General features: G+C 43.8%; 1 protein-coding gene across 1 annotated transcript in view; it reads left to right on the top strand.

Annotated features, from left to right (window-relative positions):
* usp28 (ubiquitin specific peptidase 28) overlaps window positions 1-18646 on the top strand; it is a gene marked incomplete at both ends in the record, with an annotated part of 65245 nt that overhangs the window by 41581 nt on the left and 5018 nt on the right. The window contains 8 exons of the mRNA XM_080748703.1: window positions 928-1156; window positions 2130-2504; window positions 10089-10291; window positions 11044-11055; window positions 14316-14540; window positions 15311-15463; window positions 15971-16066; window positions 18125-18303. Coding sequence (XP_080604829.1) covers window positions 928-1156; window positions 2130-2504; window positions 10089-10291; window positions 11044-11055; window positions 14316-14540; window positions 15311-15463; window positions 15971-16066; window positions 18125-18303 — 1472 coding nt within the window. The remainder of the gene's footprint in view (window positions 1-927; window positions 1157-2129; window positions 2505-10088; window positions 10292-11043; window positions 11056-14315; window positions 14541-15310; window positions 15464-15970; window positions 16067-18124; window positions 18304-18646) is intronic.

Raw genomic sequence — 18646 nt, 5'->3', positions numbered from 1 at the left:
AAGTCAGACCCTATGTACAGCTGGAACATTTTCTGTCAGGAACAAAACCTTGTTATTACTTCCTAATTGGAGGACTGGTGAATTGGAAGTTGTCAATCTTGATCAATGTTAATGTGAAATATGAAATATGTGCACATTACTGGCCGTAAACTATTGGAGATGCACTTTTCTGATGCCCTGATGAAGGCCATGTGCCTTAGGTCTATGTTTTCTTTCTGAAGCAATGATTAATAATATGTCTTCCCACAATACGACTGTATATACATACTGTACATTACACTAATATGTTTTGTTTCGTTTTTTCTAACACACAAATGTAACTACAATATATGATATGATATAGTACTTTATTGTCAGTTCACACTGAAATGTGTCTTGCAACACAGCAGCCATGTATGCTAAACAAACATTTGACACAAGGGAACAGAAACAAGACAGGTTAACATACATAAGGATAATACAGACAAGAGCAGTGTCCACCGCTTAGCCTACCTATGGCCAAACTCCTGATTAAGCCTTAAAGTCGACTGATGGACAAAGGACCTTTTTAGTCTGACCTTATTGTATTCTGGAACACTGTATCTCCTTCCTGAAGGCAGCAACCGACTGTATATTCTCTATGCAACACATGGCTACTGTTAGAGGTAATATTTCTTGCCAACCTTAGAATGCTGTTATCATACGTAGTCGTATATAGCCTCTGAAGTGGTTGTCCAACTATCTTTGAACAAATGTTCAGCCCATCACTATATCTCTGGTAATGTAATTGTCAACGACAAAAACACAATTAAATCGTTAATCGCAATTATTTGAGAGAAAAATTAATCGTCATGTAAAATGTCATAATCGTGACAGCCCCAGCAGCCCTCATAACAAACATTTTACCCATAACGATGACACCTTTCCTCCATGACGTTGCTACTGTAGGTGCCCTACAGGCTCCATGCAGTGCTGGTGCACGAGGGCCAGGCCTCCGCGGGCCACTACTGGGCCTACATCTACGACCACGCCAACCAGCGCTGGATGAAGTACAACGACATCTCCATCAGCGAGTCCTCCTGGGAGGAGCTGATGCGCGACTCCTACGGCGGCATGACCAACGCCAGCGCCTACTGTCTGATGTACATCGACGACAGCCTGCCCAACCTCATCGCAGGTAAGACATGGGGTGTTGCACCAAATTCTGGGCCCTGGGTACAAGGATTCACTGCGGGCCCCGCATTATTACGCATTATTTTGTGCTTTAACTATTGAAAAACAGCGAGCTTGTAGATCTGCTATTTTTGAAAAATCCTGAACATTTGTGCAAGTCTTTGAATTTTTCAAATCCTTCTAAGGTTTTTTTGAAAAACTTATGTTTCCCATCTCAAAATATTTAGTTTCAGGGACCCCCCAGAACTTGGCCAGAAGCAAAATTTGAGTTACAAATGTTCGCTTAAAAAAATACATAGATTCAAAGATTTGCACACATTTTCACGACTTTTCAAAAATAGCAGATCTACAAGCTCGCAGCGCGGCACTCGGTGCCGCGCTGTGAGCTTGTATATCTGCTATTTTTCAATAGCTAAAGTATAAAATAATTAAGGCCCCTCCACCTTGGGCCCTAGTAACTCACAACCCATAAACATGTGTCCGCGATCCACATATGGGTCCCCACCGACAGTTTACTAACGACCGACAGTGTACTAACTCAGTGATTCTCAACCTGTGGGTCGGGGCCCCCAGGGGGGTCCCCAAATTATTTTGGGGGGTCCCTTGATGATTAACTTAATGTGCAACATTGTTTTCTCACTCAACAGTAAACAAACCAACATAACGTTTAAGTGTATAGAGGGTGTCTGCACATTTCTAAAGTGACAATTTAAGGCCTTTTTAATACCTCTAAAATGGCAAATTAAACAATGTCCAAATTGTCAAATATTAGAGGCAGAAATGAGCATGTAGATCTGCTATTTTCACAATAGAACCGTGTTATACAAAATGTAATGCCGCAACTCTTAGGTCTCGTCAGGGTGGGGAGTTCCCCAGTTGAAATTTGATTATTTTGGGGGTCGCGGCCTGAAAAGGTTGAGAACCACTGTACCAACTGATAGTCTGTCTCTGTCCCCCCCCCCCCCCCCGCAACCCAGAGGACACAGACGACGAGACGGGCCAGGTCCTGCGCGGCATGGACTCCCTGCCTCCCGTGCTGAAACGCTACGTCCACGAGGACAACCGCTGGTTCCAGCAGGAGCTCAGCGAGTGGGAGGAGCAGTTCTGCCAGCAGGCGTCCCTGCAAGGAGGAGGAGAGCCCCCTGTTCCGGTGGCCGCCGCGGCCCCCCCTCCAGAGGCCCCCAGAAGCCCCAGTCCCAGTCAGCCCCGGACGCGGCAGACGCGTGCCGAGTCCACAGAGCGGGAACCGTCTGAGCCGGCGGAAGAGGATCAGACGCCCACTCCAGAGACGGAAGGAAACGAGAGGCTGGAGAGGCTGGAGACCCCGGAGCCCGGCGGGGACGAGGCAGAAGGTCTGTGTTGTTGAGAGATTTCATTCATTCCATTTAACCCATTTAGGCCTGGGCATATTGAATGCTTTAACATTTGAAAAATAGCAGATATACAAGCTCACAGCGCGGCACCGAGTGCCGCGCTGCGAGCTTGTAGATCTGCTATTTTTGAAAAGAGTCGTGAAAATGTGTGCAAATCTTTGAATATTATGTATTTTCAAAGCGAACGTTGGTAACTCAAATTTTGCTTCTGGGTGGTCCCTGGAACTAAATATTTTGAGATGGGGGTCCGTGGCCAAATAAATATCAGTTTGGGGGTCCTTCACATGAAAAGGTTTGAGAACCACTGACATAGTATTCTCTCAAGAACAGACTAACTGAGCTCCAGTTAAGTGAAAAGGACCTTTTCTTTGACGATGGCTGGCCAGATTGCTGACATAGAAACTTAGGTTTTTCAAAAAAATCTTAGAAGGATTCAAAAGACACTTATAGAATCGGGTCAAAATTCTAATTTTCACGATTTTTCAAAAATAGCAGATCTACAAGCTCGCAGCGCGGCACTCGGTGCCGCGCTGTGAGCTTGTATATCTGCTATTTTTCAATAGTTAAAGCATAAAATAATGAAACACAAATTGTGTACCCGTTCTGAATGGGTTAAGCCCCTTTTCCACTGACATGGCCCAACAGCTCCACACCGCCCACTTGTGCCAGGTTTTCCACTACAAGGACCTGGGTAGAGTGGTGGGAAAGTGGTACTAAAGGTGGTACTAAAAAGTATCCACTCCAGAGTAGGTCTGAGCTAAGCCAAACAGGGCCAAACATTTCATAATGACCGATCACTCAATTACTTTTAGACCACCAGGATATAGTTGTAATACATGATAATAGATTCTATTGTGTTATAATCACAGTTATAATATAATATAGTGTATTATAATTATCATAGTTGTAATACATTATAATGACTAGAACGTCTAGGTCGGCGCCTGGCATGCTCGGGAATGATGTAAATAGGGAATGAATGCCCCACCTTTAATGCAAAGACCATTATACTAACCTGTTGTCATAGGACCCGTTTTGACCATCTGTGTGCATTTATGCCCATATATGGACATCTCTGCCTCTCCCTTTATGCTTATTATCCTAAAGGAGTTCGCTATAAACAATGTCAGTAATGCCCATGTCATTATCCACAATGAAAACTTTTACAACCTTTGGAGAAGGCTGTGTAGAGTTGGCCATGAGCAAACACAGGTTGAGGCAAGTAGATGCCAACTCGTTCATTCTCTTGGCCCAATGAAGGTGAAGGGAAGCTCACCTGTGTCATAGTGAGGTATTCTTGGTAGGAAGATTGTTTCACTCCTCTTTGTGCCTACTACAATCTCACACTCAATCTGTTCATCATTTGCATTACCACCTTTCTGGTGCCATTCTTGAGAGTGCGGCCAGGACCTGCTTGCAGGTTTCTAAGCAGCATGAGGTCTATCGTCCAGGTCCAAATATGGGGCTTGTGAGGTCAAACTTAATGAGATGTGTCGGGTATCTCCATATATGGATTTTTTGTTGACTCATATAGCGTACGTGATGTCAGAGCCTTTTATGAAGTGATGTCACAATGAGTCAGCGCTTGCTCCGGAACAGCCCGATGTCAGACATCATCTCTGCATACAGAGATTCCGAACCTTTCGCGCCGGATAAAAAAAAAAAACGTTTATCGGGTCGGGTCGAGGCCTAGCTAAGAACGTAGGCAAAGGTCTGAGCTATCTGCGTGCGAAATTTGGAGTCTGTAGCACCAACCATGTGTTTTCAGGGCTCTTTCATGCGATTCGGGCCAATTCGGATTCAGCGTCCATTGGCTTCAATTAGTAGTCAGGACTCCGCATATGGAGATTCCAAATGGTTCCGGAAAACTGCATATCGGGTCGGGTCGAGGCCTAGCTAAGAACGTAGGCAAAGATCTGAGCTATCTGCGTGCGAAATTTGGAGTCTGTAGAACCAATCATGTGCTGTCAGGGCTCTTTCGTGCGATTGGCCCAATTCGGCCTCGGCTTCAATTAGTAGTCAGGAATTAAGTTTAGCGTGAGAGGGAACTGCCCGGGCTTATCCACATTATTCACCTGGTTCTCTTAAAGGCACAGCCCGCTAATTCCCCTGAACCCAACCGCTCTGAAGAGCACCCTGAACTTTGCTCACCTCGAAGTGAGAGGAAGAAAGACTTTAGTTTATGCCCATTCAGAGAGATTTTTTGTTGACTCATCTAGCGTATGTGATGTCAGAGCCTTTTATGAAGTGATGTCACAATGAGTCAGCGCTTGCTCCGGAACAGCCCGATGTCAGTCATCTCCGCATACGGAGATTCCAAACCTTTCGTGCCGGATCCGAAAAACTGTGTATCGGGTCGGGTCGAGGCCTAGCTAAGAACGTAGGCAAAGGTCTGAGCTGTCTGTGTGCGAAATTTGGAGTCTGTAGCACCAACCATGTGCTGTCAGGGCTCATCCATGCGATTCGGGCCAATTCGGATTCGGCGTCCATTGGCTTCAATTAGTAGTCAGGACTCCGCATATGGAGATTCCAAACCTTTCGCGTTGGTTCCGGAAAACTGCATATCGGGTCGGGTCGAGGCTTAGCTAAGAACGTAGGCAAAGGTCTGAGCTATCTGCGTGCGGAATTTGGAGTCTGTAGCACAAACCATGTGCTGTCAGGGCTCATCCATGCGATACGGGCCAATTCGGTCTCGGCTTCAATTATTAGTCACGACGATGTATAGTGTATTATAATCACGGTTATAATCCATTATAGCGTATTAGAATTAGGATAGTTGTAATACATTTTAACAATTTATATTGTATTATAATCACAGTTAACTCAGTTAGCGCCGGGCGACTTTACGAGCGACTAGTTCACTATGGCGTTTGGTGCCGAGCGACTCGGAGCGACTTTTATATAAAAGCATTGTTTAAGCTTTTAATATGTGTTTATAGACGGAGCGAAATGGTTAGCTTACCTCAGCTAATGTCCACACGTAAACCGTGAAAAAAAAGGATACGATTATGACGTCACCTTTAAACCAGGGCTTCCTGTTGACAACAGGCCTCTGCTAGCGTTAGCCTCAATGCAACCATCCGACCCTCACGTAGCTTCACTAGGTCGGATTTTGATTCTGAAACTTTCTGTGTGGCATCTATATACGTCCCGATGCCCATACCAATGGTGGTTTGAGACGATCAAGCACGAATTGAACAGTATTGAGCTGAAATGGTGACCGGCGGCCCGTCCATGTTAAGTCAATGAGGACCAAGTCAGCGTCTCATCCTGTTATGTGGATTTAAACAGGCTTAACATGGGACCATGTCAGTGTATGGTGTATGGTGGTCTCTAGTGGTCATCTGGTGGTATGGTATGATGAACGTGCATTCGTTAAGGTGGTCTGGTTAAGGTGGTCTGGGGGGATACAAAATAGCTATTTCCTGGCGTTATAAGCGCACATTCATATTCATATTTTGGAAATCTGGCCCTGTATGAGTTAAAAGGGTAAATTTGTTTCTTACTGACAGGATACTTTTGTGTAATGGAAAATTTAGATATTTGTATGGTGTGGTGTGGAGTGGAGTGGTGTAGTGTCATGTAGTGTGATGCTAAAGCTAAGATGTTTATTTGTCACTGTATGAAACATACAACGAAATGTGGTTTAGTGCATACACAACAACAGCATCAACAGGGAAAATAGATGAGTACACTGATAAACCATTAGTCCGTTCGTAGGTCAGTCAGTTCATATAGTCCATAGTCTCCTGTCAATAAAAAACATCCATAATGCATGTAATAATCCTAAAAAGTAAGAAAAATTAAATTAAATATGGAAGTAAACAGCAACCTCAAATAAACATGTCATATAATATTGCACTTGAACCCCAGCTTCCATATGCTGGCATATTAACTCATTGGCCGCCTCCCCCGATAGTCACGAGAAAATTCCAATGTCGCTCCCCGCCAGGCCCGATAGTCCCGAGAATTTGCTTTTATATAATGTAATGTTTAATTACATTATTCTGCAGCCCGTGAAAAAGTTTGAGCTTTCAGTCATATAACGAACCAAAGATATCACTCATCACAGTAAGTGTGTTTGAAAACAAGAGTGTAATAACGTATAAATCTCAATAGAAATGAATAAAACTCCCAATAAACCACAGTGAATGCATTTAGCGTGGCAGAGCGCAGCCCGCAGAGTGCAATCAGCGGCACACTGGCCACACGCATGTAAAGGGATGTGGGGCAGGGATGTGCAGAGAATATTTAGAGAGGCAGGGGCTGACATTTCTAAAGGGGCCTTTTGGTGGACAATTCTATTGAATGCAGCCCTCAGGGGCAGGGGCTCAAGCCCCCTTTGATGTCTATGTGTGTACATGCCTGGTGAAGGGGCTGGCAGAAGCGACAACGGAGCAGCTGGATCTGAGACCATTTTGCACAAATCAAACAAAATCCAGTAAAATGTTCACTTGGAAAGCCATGACCTGCCTCATTGGCCAACAACACACAGCTTCATCATAACCCCCAAAGTCTCGACAACAAAATATTATGTCCCAGGCAGCCAGACAACAACGAAGATCAGAAGATCAGATCAGCAGGAGCGTCACAAGGGAAAAGTGGGACGAGTCTGAGTTACTAGGGCCCAAGGTGGAAGGGGCTTCATTATTTTATACTTTTGCTATTGAAAAATAGCAGATCTACAAGCTTGCAGCGCGACACTCGGTGCCATGCTGTGAGCTTGTATATATCTATTTTTTAAATCCCCCTATGTAGAAAATTCATGGGGGGCCCGCAGTGAATCCTTGTACCCAGGGCCCAGCACCGACACCCAGTTGGAACAGATCCTCAGCCCACTACAAAGTGTACAAACACAACGTATAGAAAGCCTGGTGAGGCGAGGCCGAGGTTACAAACAACACAATCACCTACTGGACAAGATGCAGTCGGCCGGTCCAGTCACCACCAACCGATCTTCAAGCCCTGCTACGGGAGTGGAGAGGAGAAAATATCCCCCCCCCCCCGGCGGAGTCCTCAATCAGGCGACCATTGTCTGAAGAAAAGCAACGTGTTGCGTCCATATAACATCCATCGGTATGTAACAAAACTGGTGAAAATAGCAGATCTGCAAGCACACAACGCCTCGCATCCAAGCGCGACCATGGAGCCTGATGGAGGAGTTGTTCTAGGTGTATTATATTCCAGTTATCAGGAAAGGGTCGCGTCCAAACTCCCAGCGGTGGAACAAAAAAAAAGGAGTGAAAATAGCAGATCTACAACGCGTCGCGACAGTGGAATCCAACAGGGAAGAAACGAAAACACGGCGATCGTCATTGTCAGTAAGTTACTGTTGTTTCCATCCTCCTAACCTAAACTAACTGTAACAGTTAGTTTACCTAGGCTAGAAGACTCTTCCTGCTCACTTGGCTGATATGCTCCTGCGTGCGTCCCTATGGCGTGCACGCGCAATCGCGCATGTGCGCGTGTTTGAGGCGTGCCGCGCAACAAGTCCTTGCAGCCTGAAGCCGTGAAGGAAGGAAACGAGCTCGCGCCTGAGGCAATATCACCACTGGGCGTATGTGATCGCTGCAGTCTGTTCCGCTCTAAAGCCCGCCTACTGTATCCGGTTATGTAACACTCACATGCATGCAAGACACGTTTCCGCATCCGGTATAGACCCAGGCCGGATCACCAACAAGCAGAGTAACTTGATTGCTATCAGTTCTCTACCAAGCCACCGAGGCAAGCCAGGAGTTTGCGCACATCAAGAGAGCTGCTCTCATCAGAGCATGAGAGCGATTCAATTCAAAGGAACGTTATTGGCATGAGAAAACATAGGCTACGTTTACATCGCCAAAGCAAGTGCCACAAATAAATAAAAACAGTTGAATATGGGGAACATATTTACAGTTATACACATAGGCCTTGCCTTATATAAAGTTATACGTTATAAGTGTGTGTGTGTGTGTGTGTGTGTGTGTGTGTGTGTGTGTGTGTGTGTGTGTGTGTGTGTGTGTGTGTGTGTGTGTGTGTGTGTGTGTGTGTGTGAAAATGTGATCTGTGCAAAATAAAACACTTGAATGCTGAATAAAAGGTAAAAAGCTTATTTATATTTGTGTGAAGTCAGTATGACGCCCTAAGGGCAAGAGGTGACCTATTACAGCCCTATTACACTATTCCAGTTATTGCCCTATTACACAATTACACTTATTACACTAGTAAACTTATCTGATAAGTGCCTGACGCCATAAATACAAATATCAACTGAATTATCCACTTGAAAAGCGATCGATCACAAAAAGGTCAATATCTCCAGTTTTATCAATTAGAGCTGGATTTTGGTCAAAAATGGCTATTTTGAGATGGCTGCAACTATAGAAAAAAAAGCTTTTTATTTTATTTTTTTATTTTTTGGTGAGACTAGAGGTTGTCTTCTTTCTTTTCAGGTACTGTAAGACATTGTCGAAAAAACACAGAATTTAGGAAAAATGTCAATATAAAAAAAATATATACATTTTTTTATTAAACAAAATGGCAGGAGAGCCATACAGTCAATGTTAAAATGGCGGCCAATGTGTTAACAGGATAATGGTGTCTGTTTGTGTATAATATTATGGCCCGACGCGTGAATAGATAATGACAGGTATTGACACTGGTATGGTCCTTTAACCCAGTGTTTCTCAGACGTTTACATGTCAAGGTCTCCCCTTAACTCTGACAGTGTACAAATGGAACCAAATGGACCCTGACGGGTCCATTTGGTTCCATTTGTACACTGTCAGAGTTACAGACTTGTATAGGTCCATTTAGACCCCCCTAAAGGAACCTAGATAGTCCCTGGAATCTACTTTGAGAAGCACTGCTTTAACCAGACCTGTCGCCCTAGCGGTCCGGGCACTTGGGCTCCTAATCCAGCCTGTTCGAGTCCCGTTCCTGACGAACTTTATGTCACTCCCCGCCTCTCTCTCCTCGTTTCCTAGTCTGTCTCCACTTATTGGGCTAAAAGCCCCAATAATACAAAAAAGAAAGTGATCAACTCACATCACTTTCACCCTGAAAGAACGTCTGGCAGTCTTTTCTAACGCATGTTAAAAAAGCAAACAATTAGCAAGCAACAAGAGAAGGCTATGGAGATCAAATGTATTCCATGGATTTAAAGACTTTAGGTCTATTTTGGTAAATAGACTCATTTTGTACAGAAAGGTCCTTTTGCACACCTAGGACAGGTTCGAAGGAAGGAGCAGTGCAACGGGGGAAAGAAAGCTGTCCCGCACACTTCATTTACGGCAGTAATTTATTAGGCTACAACCTTTTTATTTTTAGGAAATTACTGAAAGGTTCATAGATTTTTTTAGTTTTTAATTCAAGAAATGTTGAGCTTTTTTGGGAATGTTTTTATGGAAAATGTTTTGAAATAAAAACAACTCAAAGCTAAATGCAGTAAAGTGGAAACGAAAATCCTTAAAAAACATGCCCACTGTTTGGGAAACAGTGTTTTACCATCTTGCATGTTTTTCACCTGGCTCACTCATTGCTCCCCCCCCCCCCCCCCCCCCCCCTCTCGTTCCTCTCTCCCCCCAGAGCGCTTCCACACCCCGGACTCGTTTACCTCCCAGACGCAGGAGGAGGAGGAGGACGTTCCTCGCTGTGAGCCAGGCGACGAGAGCAGCGGCGGAGCTGTCACGGCCGCGCCGCCGCCACTGCCACTGGACCCCGGCCAAGATTCCACCTCGGCCGCCACCACCCCCATTCCTGAGGAGGAGGGGGGGGAGCGGGAGCACCAGGTGGGCTGCCACTTATCACCCCTGACACCACATACCCCCCCCCCCCCTTTCCATAAGAAATGGGTCAACGTAAAAATTAGGTCACATACGTACTGTACGTTGTGGAACGCGGCTCCCATTTCACCACTTCCAGCAACAAGTGACAAAGATCAACACACCCGCCACAGGGCGGAGCTGTTGACGCTGAGTAGGGCACGGATCAGTGTTGTAAAGTAACTAAGTACCTTTACTTAAGTACTGTACTTCAGTACAATTTTGAGGTATCTGTACTTTACTTGAGTACTTCCAGTTTTCATTACTTCTACTCCACTACATCTCGGATCCAGTTATTGTACTTTTACTCCACTACATTTATTTGAAAACTAACATTTAATTGATACTTTTACTTAAGTATAAAATGAGAGGGTTTCGCCTTTAGAAGCCACAAAGGTAATTCAAGTGACAGATGCCAAATAGAGGGATTTGTGATTTTAGTTAATAAATATTTTTCTTTGTATTTTAATTATATATGTTTAGGGGCATGTCAAGTGTTCCACCTGCAAAGCCTTTGTGATCTACTGGTAGATCACCATCTACCTTTTGGGCACCCCTGGTGTAGAGGAATCTCTTAAACCGTGACACTGTTAATGTCTATTACCCTAAAAAACACCCCATTGTAATAACAGACTCCACAAAGTGTTGGTGATTCTGCAGCATTTGCTCTTTGTTATATTGTGTCTTCTTTACTTCATAAGTGCATTGTGTGCTCCCAGTATGAGCAAGATGTGAGTCAGATGCCAATAATGTGATTAATCCTAGTAGATCCTCAGTAAGATCCAGACTGCTCCAGGGCTTTCGCTCAAACCCCATCATGATGCTGAGCTTCTCTTGCCCATTTTGAAGTCCCTAATCCAGTGGTTCTCTACCTTTTCAAGCCGCAAGCCCCAAAATAATCATATACGGTTCTACTGTGAAAATAGAACGTGAGGCGTTGTGAGCATGTAGATCGGCTATTTTCACAATTTCTACCTCTAACATTTGACGATTTGGCCAATGTTTAGTTTGTCATTTTAGAGGTATTAAAAAGTCCTTAGATTATCACTTTAGAAATGTGCAGATACCCTCTATACCAGGGGTTTTCAAAGTGGGTGACGGGGCACCCTGGGGTGCTGCGACGGCAGTCTAGGGGTGCCGCAAGATAATTTGATAATATTTGAAATTTATTTGGACATTTAAAAATATATTTAGTATCATTTTAAACTTGAAGTACAAAGTTATTTTCGGTCAGTTCTAACTAAAATGGCTATTATCTCGCTTTCCTCGCAACATAATCGCTAAAATATGCTATAAATATAAGGTGCTGGGAGTGAAAATTAGGAATATAATAAGGTAGGGGTGCCTCGGATGAAAAAAATATTTATAGGGGTGCCCCGAGCAAAAACAGTTTGGGAACCCCTGCTCTATACACTTAAACTTTATGTGGGTTTGTTTACTGTTGAGTGAGAAAACAATGTTGCACATTAAGATAATTAATGTTGAGAACCACGGCCCAGTGGTCCTTCAGGGGGTTCCAGAGGGTCCCCGGCAAAATGTGTTATAAATATAGCATCAACATCACTCTTTAACCCTACAGTGACTATTTGGGTATAGCCGATCTACAAGCTCACAACGCGGCGCGATACGACACGTTGTGAGCTTGTAGATCTGCTACTTTCACAAAATCTAGAAAAAATATTATTTGAGGCGACTGCTTGGCTCTTTTGTGCTGTTCGACAATGTCTTCAGAAAAAAACTAAACATGGCTTAAAGAAGTAGTTCACCCCCAAAATGACCTTTTTTGTATTGATTACTCACGCCATGGAGACTTGAGTTCAATGATATTTTTTTGTATTTGTCGCATTCCCAAGGCAAAAAAATAAATAAAATGATAAATTTACCCCCATTGATTCCGGATGGGGACCCAAATTGATTTGGGTACCCATCCGCAATCAATGGGGGTACATTTATTGTAATCAAATTTTAGTCTAAGGAATGCAACAAAATACTAAAAATATTATTGAGTTCACGTCTCCATGGCGTGAGCAATCAATACAAAAAAATCATTTTGGGGGTGAACTACTCCTTTAATATGTAAATATGTTATGTTGTATGGGGGGGTCCCTGACACACATTTTCAGATAGGGGTCCGTGTCCCAAAGTATTTTAATTTTGGGGGTCGTTGACATGAAAGGGTTTGAGGACCACTGGCCCAGTCCGTTTGGCAGGAGGGTCAGATAAGAGTCAAGTGAACATGTTTTAAAATAGAACATGCTTTCACTGGCCTCCCTGTGTCTAGTATGTTCTAGAAAGAGCTTAATCGTGCTCATGCCAACTGGAATGTTCCACACGGGTCCACCTGCTATCGGCTACTAAAATAGAACCAGACAGATTCAAAGAACGCTCATAACATTGTGAACTTTCAGGAACAATTGCGTATTTTTCAAAGCAGCGTTTCTCAAACTTTCAAATGTCAACTTCTCCCTATAACTCTGACAGTGTACAAATGGAACCAAATGAATCCGTTAGGGTCCATTTGGTTCCATTTGTACACTGTCAGAGTTACAGACTTGTATGGGTCAATTTAGACCCCCATAAAGGAACCTAGAGAGTCCCTGGAATCCACTTTGAGAAACACTGTTATCAAAGGAACGTCATTTTGTGGATACTTTGGAGTTATTATGTTATATTATTATATAGCCTATGATATATAAACAAACAATTCATTCATTCCACTGTGGTGCAAGACAAGACAAGCAACAGAAAGAAGAAGATCACACAAAATATGATCACAAATTGGTCATTTCCTTTTAAACAAAATATATATTTTAGATTTTTAAATATTCAAAATATACAGTATTTTAGACTTCAAGATATGTCAGTTTTGGTATATTTCTGAAACATGTTTTTTTTTTTTTTTAAATTGTATTATGTTGAAGTCACTTTCAACATTGAGAGGGTTGCTCTGGTTTATTAATGGTCTGCATATGACCTCTAGTGGCCAATGTGGTTATAGCACTTTCCCTGGCAAATTCATATGGCCTTGACTAAAACTGTTCCTGAATAAACTGCTCATTGACTGTTGACTATTAATGATTATTCTGTTGATTACTTTTCAGGTTAATCGAATAATTGAGAAGCAGTTCTTTTTATATATATATATATTTCCTTAGTACTTTTGAACGTTTTTTAAAATGTTTGCCTATAGTTTATGGCATGCTCCAAGAAGGGATTGATTCCAATCGATTATTTGATTAGATTATTATCGGGAAAGCATCTGTGTCATTTTAGATGTTTGTGTTGGCTATTAAAAAATAGCAGATCTACAAGCTTGTACATCTGCTATTTTTGAAAGTGTGAGATTTACAAGGCATTCGTGGAATTGGCCTGTCACACTGCTAGTGGACTATTACGGGAAAAAAATCCCCGGGATTAACTGGCCCTTGGCTTTATGAAGGCTTCAGTGTTAGTTTATGCAGGACATAAGAGTCTATTCCTCATTCACATATCTGCTGGTCATTACATCACACTGTCATACTCCAATCAAAGCTCTCGTTCAGTAGGGGAGGCTCCTTTAAATACGGCTAATTTTCTCTACCTATACTTGGTTTCCAAAGCCTTGGACACTCGCTGCTAGCTGCCTCCTCCACCCCAGCCTCCACCTTTGATTAGTCTGGCTAAGCTCAAAGACGTGTGATTATGTCTGACTAAAGTTAACGTGTCAATGTATTGCTATTGTTCTGCTATTGTATCGCTATGGGGGGTCTTGCTAACCCTTTAATGCCAAGATTAGGCTTAGAATTATTGAATGATTTAACCAGTGAAAAATAGCAGATATACAAGCTCACAGCGTGGCACAGAGTTAAAGCATAAAATAATGATACACAATGATGTGTACCAGTCTAAATGGGTTAACACCAAGATTAACTGTATTCCATGCAATAAAATGGCTAAATCTACTGTGATGTGAGTGTTCCTGAACTAAACTTCTCTTATGGTTGCGTTTCAGTCGTCCAGCCGCGCAGCGGTGCCAGGCACGCGGACACCGTTGGCGGACGTGGAGGTTGAAGACGAGGCAGAGCGAGAGGTCGGGGCCGCCCCGGACGCCGTCGGTACCCAGGAAGACCCGGAGCTGGCCGCCGGAACACAGGCCGAGGAGGTGAGCGGAGGGGAGCCACCGGAGACCGACGTGGAGCAGCAGCAGCAGCAGGAGGACGGAGAAGAGCAGGCGGAGGTAGGGATGATGGGACCATATGAACATTTCATGTCATGATCATGATTGACCAAAGGATATCACGATTTACGATATTATCGCGATAATCAAACTATCTCCAACATCCATTATCCTGGGGCGGAACATTTGCCTAAAAATAGCAGATCTACGAGCTCACAACGCGTCACAACTTGTAGATTGGCAATTCTTTTGGCAAAGAGACTTGTAGACTGTATCAAGTATGTTATTTCCAGGTCTGTCTGACCAATTATATAGGGTTTAAGTGGTAGCGCATATGCAGCTTGGCTAATAAAAGGTGAATTCACCAGTTCCTTCTGGTTGGTCCCTGACTGACCAACCAGCAGGCTCTTTCTGCCTTGTTCTTCCCTGGTTCCGCCTTATATGGTTGTTTAGGTTGAATTTGCTAAAACCTATTTTTTTGAGAAAAGAAAACATGATATGCCCTGTCACTATACTGCACCTGAGATGTTCCTTTTTACTGACACCAAGTTTAAAATAAGAATTGAAGACACAGAACAAGAATACGAAGCAACTGAAAAAACATGTTATTTCAATGGTAGTGGATGGAGAGACAGGATTTTTGTCCAGCCAAGAAACAGTAACCAATGGGTGCGAAGAGGAGCACAAACATGGGTGGGACTTGACAAAGGGTCCATTGATCCTAGTGCATGACGGAGGATGATTTCATGATGTAAATCTCCACGATACGATTATCGTGAGTGTTTTTTTATCAGGATAAACGATAATAAGGATTATCATCCCATCCCTAGGTGGAGGCGGAGTCGGAGTCGGAGGATGAGGGTGCCGCCAGGCGCAGAAGGAGACGGCGTCAGCCCCCGGCGGAGAACCTGGTGTCAGAGGTGGACATCCCCAACGTGGGACGCATCATGGTCCGAGCGGACGCAGACGGATACAACGAAGAGGTTCGTAAAATGTGGTCGGATTGTATCTGCGGTTCTTATTTATTGACATTTTTATGTTGGGGACTTTTTCAAAAATCTTGACTAAAATCTTACAAATGATTCCCCAAATGTTCATATTGGGAATTGACGATCTACAAGCTCACAACGCGTCGCCATGCGTTGTGAGCTCATAGCTATCTTTGAATATCCGAAGTATAAAATAGGGTTTTTTTTTGTACACAGGGTCTGATTTTCCACACGGACAAAACAGACAATATTGTCCAAGAGAGCTCGCCCTCCCTCCCTGTGTGCAAAGGGCTTTATTCACTAATTTTGCTGGGGACCCCCTGGAACCCCTTCAAGGATCCTTGGGGGTCCCCACCGGCTGCTGGGCCTCCCTTTGAGAACCACTGAGTTATGTCACACGTGTGTGTTTTTAATCCATAAGTCTTCTGTTCATGGCTATGATGATGTGGATAGGAATGTAGTTTCTAACATCTATGTGCTTGTATGTTGTTCCCTGTCCAGATGATGCTGACTCCAGCCATGCAGGGGGTCATCATGGCTATTGCCAAGGCCAGACAAACCTTTGACGACGAAGGCCCTGAGAAAGCTCTCATCAAGGTATGCCTTTAATGTCTTATCTTATTACGGTATATCTTATTACATATTAACTCATCTGGTGCCGATCCCGAACTAGTTCGGCTTTATTTCAATCCAATACAATCTTTTTTTTATTAATTCACTTACCCCGAGCTGCTTGTAGAGTCGTGGGTGGTCCTGGCTCGCTAGCCGCTAGCCAGCTAGCCGTTCTACTCTGTCCGACGATATATTCCATTAAAAATGGTTTAAAATACATTTTTGAGCTCCCCAATGTTCACCCGATGTTCGGCGCCGCTTCCGATGAGTACACGAGTGTGCCGATCCCGAAGTAGTTCGGCTTTATTTAATTAAATGAATAAAATGATAAGAGGCCTTCTGAAGCCTGGCTTGATTTTTGTAGCTACTAGCCGAAAGCTAACAACGTCCCGGCCGGCCGTAATTTGCGAACGCAATCGCCAATCTCCGCCTAATCCAATGAAAGACCGCATCTTTAAAGGCTTATATCTCTTTTTTGTGTTTTAGGAAAGCGGCGCGAGGTTTATTTACGGCGAAATCGCCCAAAAATGATCTTTTAGATGACAAAATGGGAATAGCCATTCTGTTAGCATCTTCATCCGGGACATTTCCATGCCGTGCATGAACGTGAGAACGTCAGGTCCTGGAAGCTGAAGTCCTGGAAGCTAAAGCGCTCGCCTATGAGAGATGCGCTGGCATTCTTTGGCCCCTAGAGGGCGCTGGCGCTCAAAGAGTTAAGGAAACCAGGGGTCATCAATAGTGTCCATGGCAAAGCCTTGTCTTGTTGAATGTCAAGTCTCCAGGTTTTCTACAGAATATGTATGGCACTTATTTACTATGACACTATGGCACATTAGGAGTCCAACTAGTACTAGTGGTTCTCAAACATTTGCGCCACGTTTCGAGCTTGCAGATCTGCTACTTCTTTTGTTTATATACATTTATAGAATTTGTAACCCATTTCTCACCCGGTGCCAATTGCCTAAGCTGTAATCCTGGGCTCTGCTCTCCCTCTGCCAACCTGGGGAGAGCCCCGAACTGAGCTCATGCTTCCTTCAATGCATGAGGAGTGAGCAGGACGCTTCTTATCATCCTGGCAGGCATCCCATGAGGAGTACTGTCGTCTGTACGAGCTGTGTTAGTGATGTCATTGACTCAACCTGGCAGGCAGGCACGTGTGCACACATAGACATCAAAGGGGGCCCCAGCCCTTTTATTCATCTGTAAAAAGTGCCCTCTCCAGACCATGAATGCAGTTTTCACTATGGCGAAAGAAATGCAAACACCCTCTTTCCATGCCATACCTGAAGGCAGCATTTAAGAGAATTGCCTTGTCCAAACTCTCCTGAACTTGAATGCAGCATCTTATGTTGAAAGAATTGTCCTCTCTGTGTAGGAATCCACGCCACGTCTCCAGTATTCACTTGCTTATGCTTAGTTCAGTGTCGTATCACGCACCGAAAAAAAACGCGTCACAGCGCGACACGTTGTGAGCTTGGAGGCAGGGGCGTCAATTGGGTATGGCAGGGGTATGCAGCTGCCATACCCTGGGTCCAGGGGGGGGGGGGGGGGGGGAATAAAAGTTACTTTTAAATATAAATGCAAAATTTAACAAAATAGTCACTTTAACAAGGTTTCAGTAAATTATATTCTCCACACTTGTATTCTCCCCATCTTGACAAAATGGTATATTCCCAGGTTCCGCAGGTCAGCTGCACAGGTGCAATGCATTATTGTTAATTGTGGCACGTTTACTAACATGCCAAGTTTAGCCGCACTTGAACCACCATTCCAGGCTGCCATATCCAGCCAAAGAAACCATAGAAATGGGTGGAAAAATTGAATGTACTTCATAAAATAAATATACAGTATCAAGCCTGTTGCTAAGGTTGGCAACCTGACTGGCGTCTTGCAAGACACCAGTCATGCTGCCATACCTTAGCTTTTTTCTGAACTGACGCCACTGCTTGGAGGTCTGCTATTTTCCATATTTTCAACAAAAGGCCCTTTTTAGAAATGTCAGCCCCTGCCTCTCTAACATTCTCTGCACGTCCCTGCCGGCAGGCATTCCATGAGGAGTACTGCCGCCTGTACGAGCTCTCCCAGGAGAAGGTGACGCTGCAGGAGGACGTGCGGCTGCAACACTCCCTGGTCTACTTCTTCCAGAACAAAGCCCCCAACCGGGTGGTGGAGAGGACCCTGCTGGAGCAGTTCACTGACCGCAACCTCAGCTTTGACGAGAGGTCTGTTTGAAATGTTTGAAAAATAATTGATCCTTTTTCAAAATCTTTTATGGAAGATGTTTGCCCTAACAGTGGTTTTCAACCTTTTTTTCATACCAAGGCCTATTATCTATCCAGCATTTGAGCCACGGACCACCATTTCATGACATTTACAGTTTTACAGTTTAGGCATTTAGCAGACGCTTTTAATCCAAAGCGACTTACGATAAGCAGATAAAACATAACACAACAATAAACAAGGTTAAATGTCAGTACATCAACAGCAATATAACAAATGCAAATGCATATCTATCTAGAAAAAACAATATAATCTGTAAAGAAAAGAAAGGTTTCTAAAAAAAAA

Source organism: Nannobrachium achirus (genome assembly GCF_963921795.1).
Source record: "Nannobrachium achirus genome assembly, chromosome: 19".
Taxonomy (NCBI): Eukaryota; Metazoa; Chordata; class Actinopteri; order Myctophiformes; family Myctophidae; genus Nannobrachium; species Nannobrachium achirus.
This window is presented reverse-complemented; position numbering and strand designations above follow the sequence as displayed.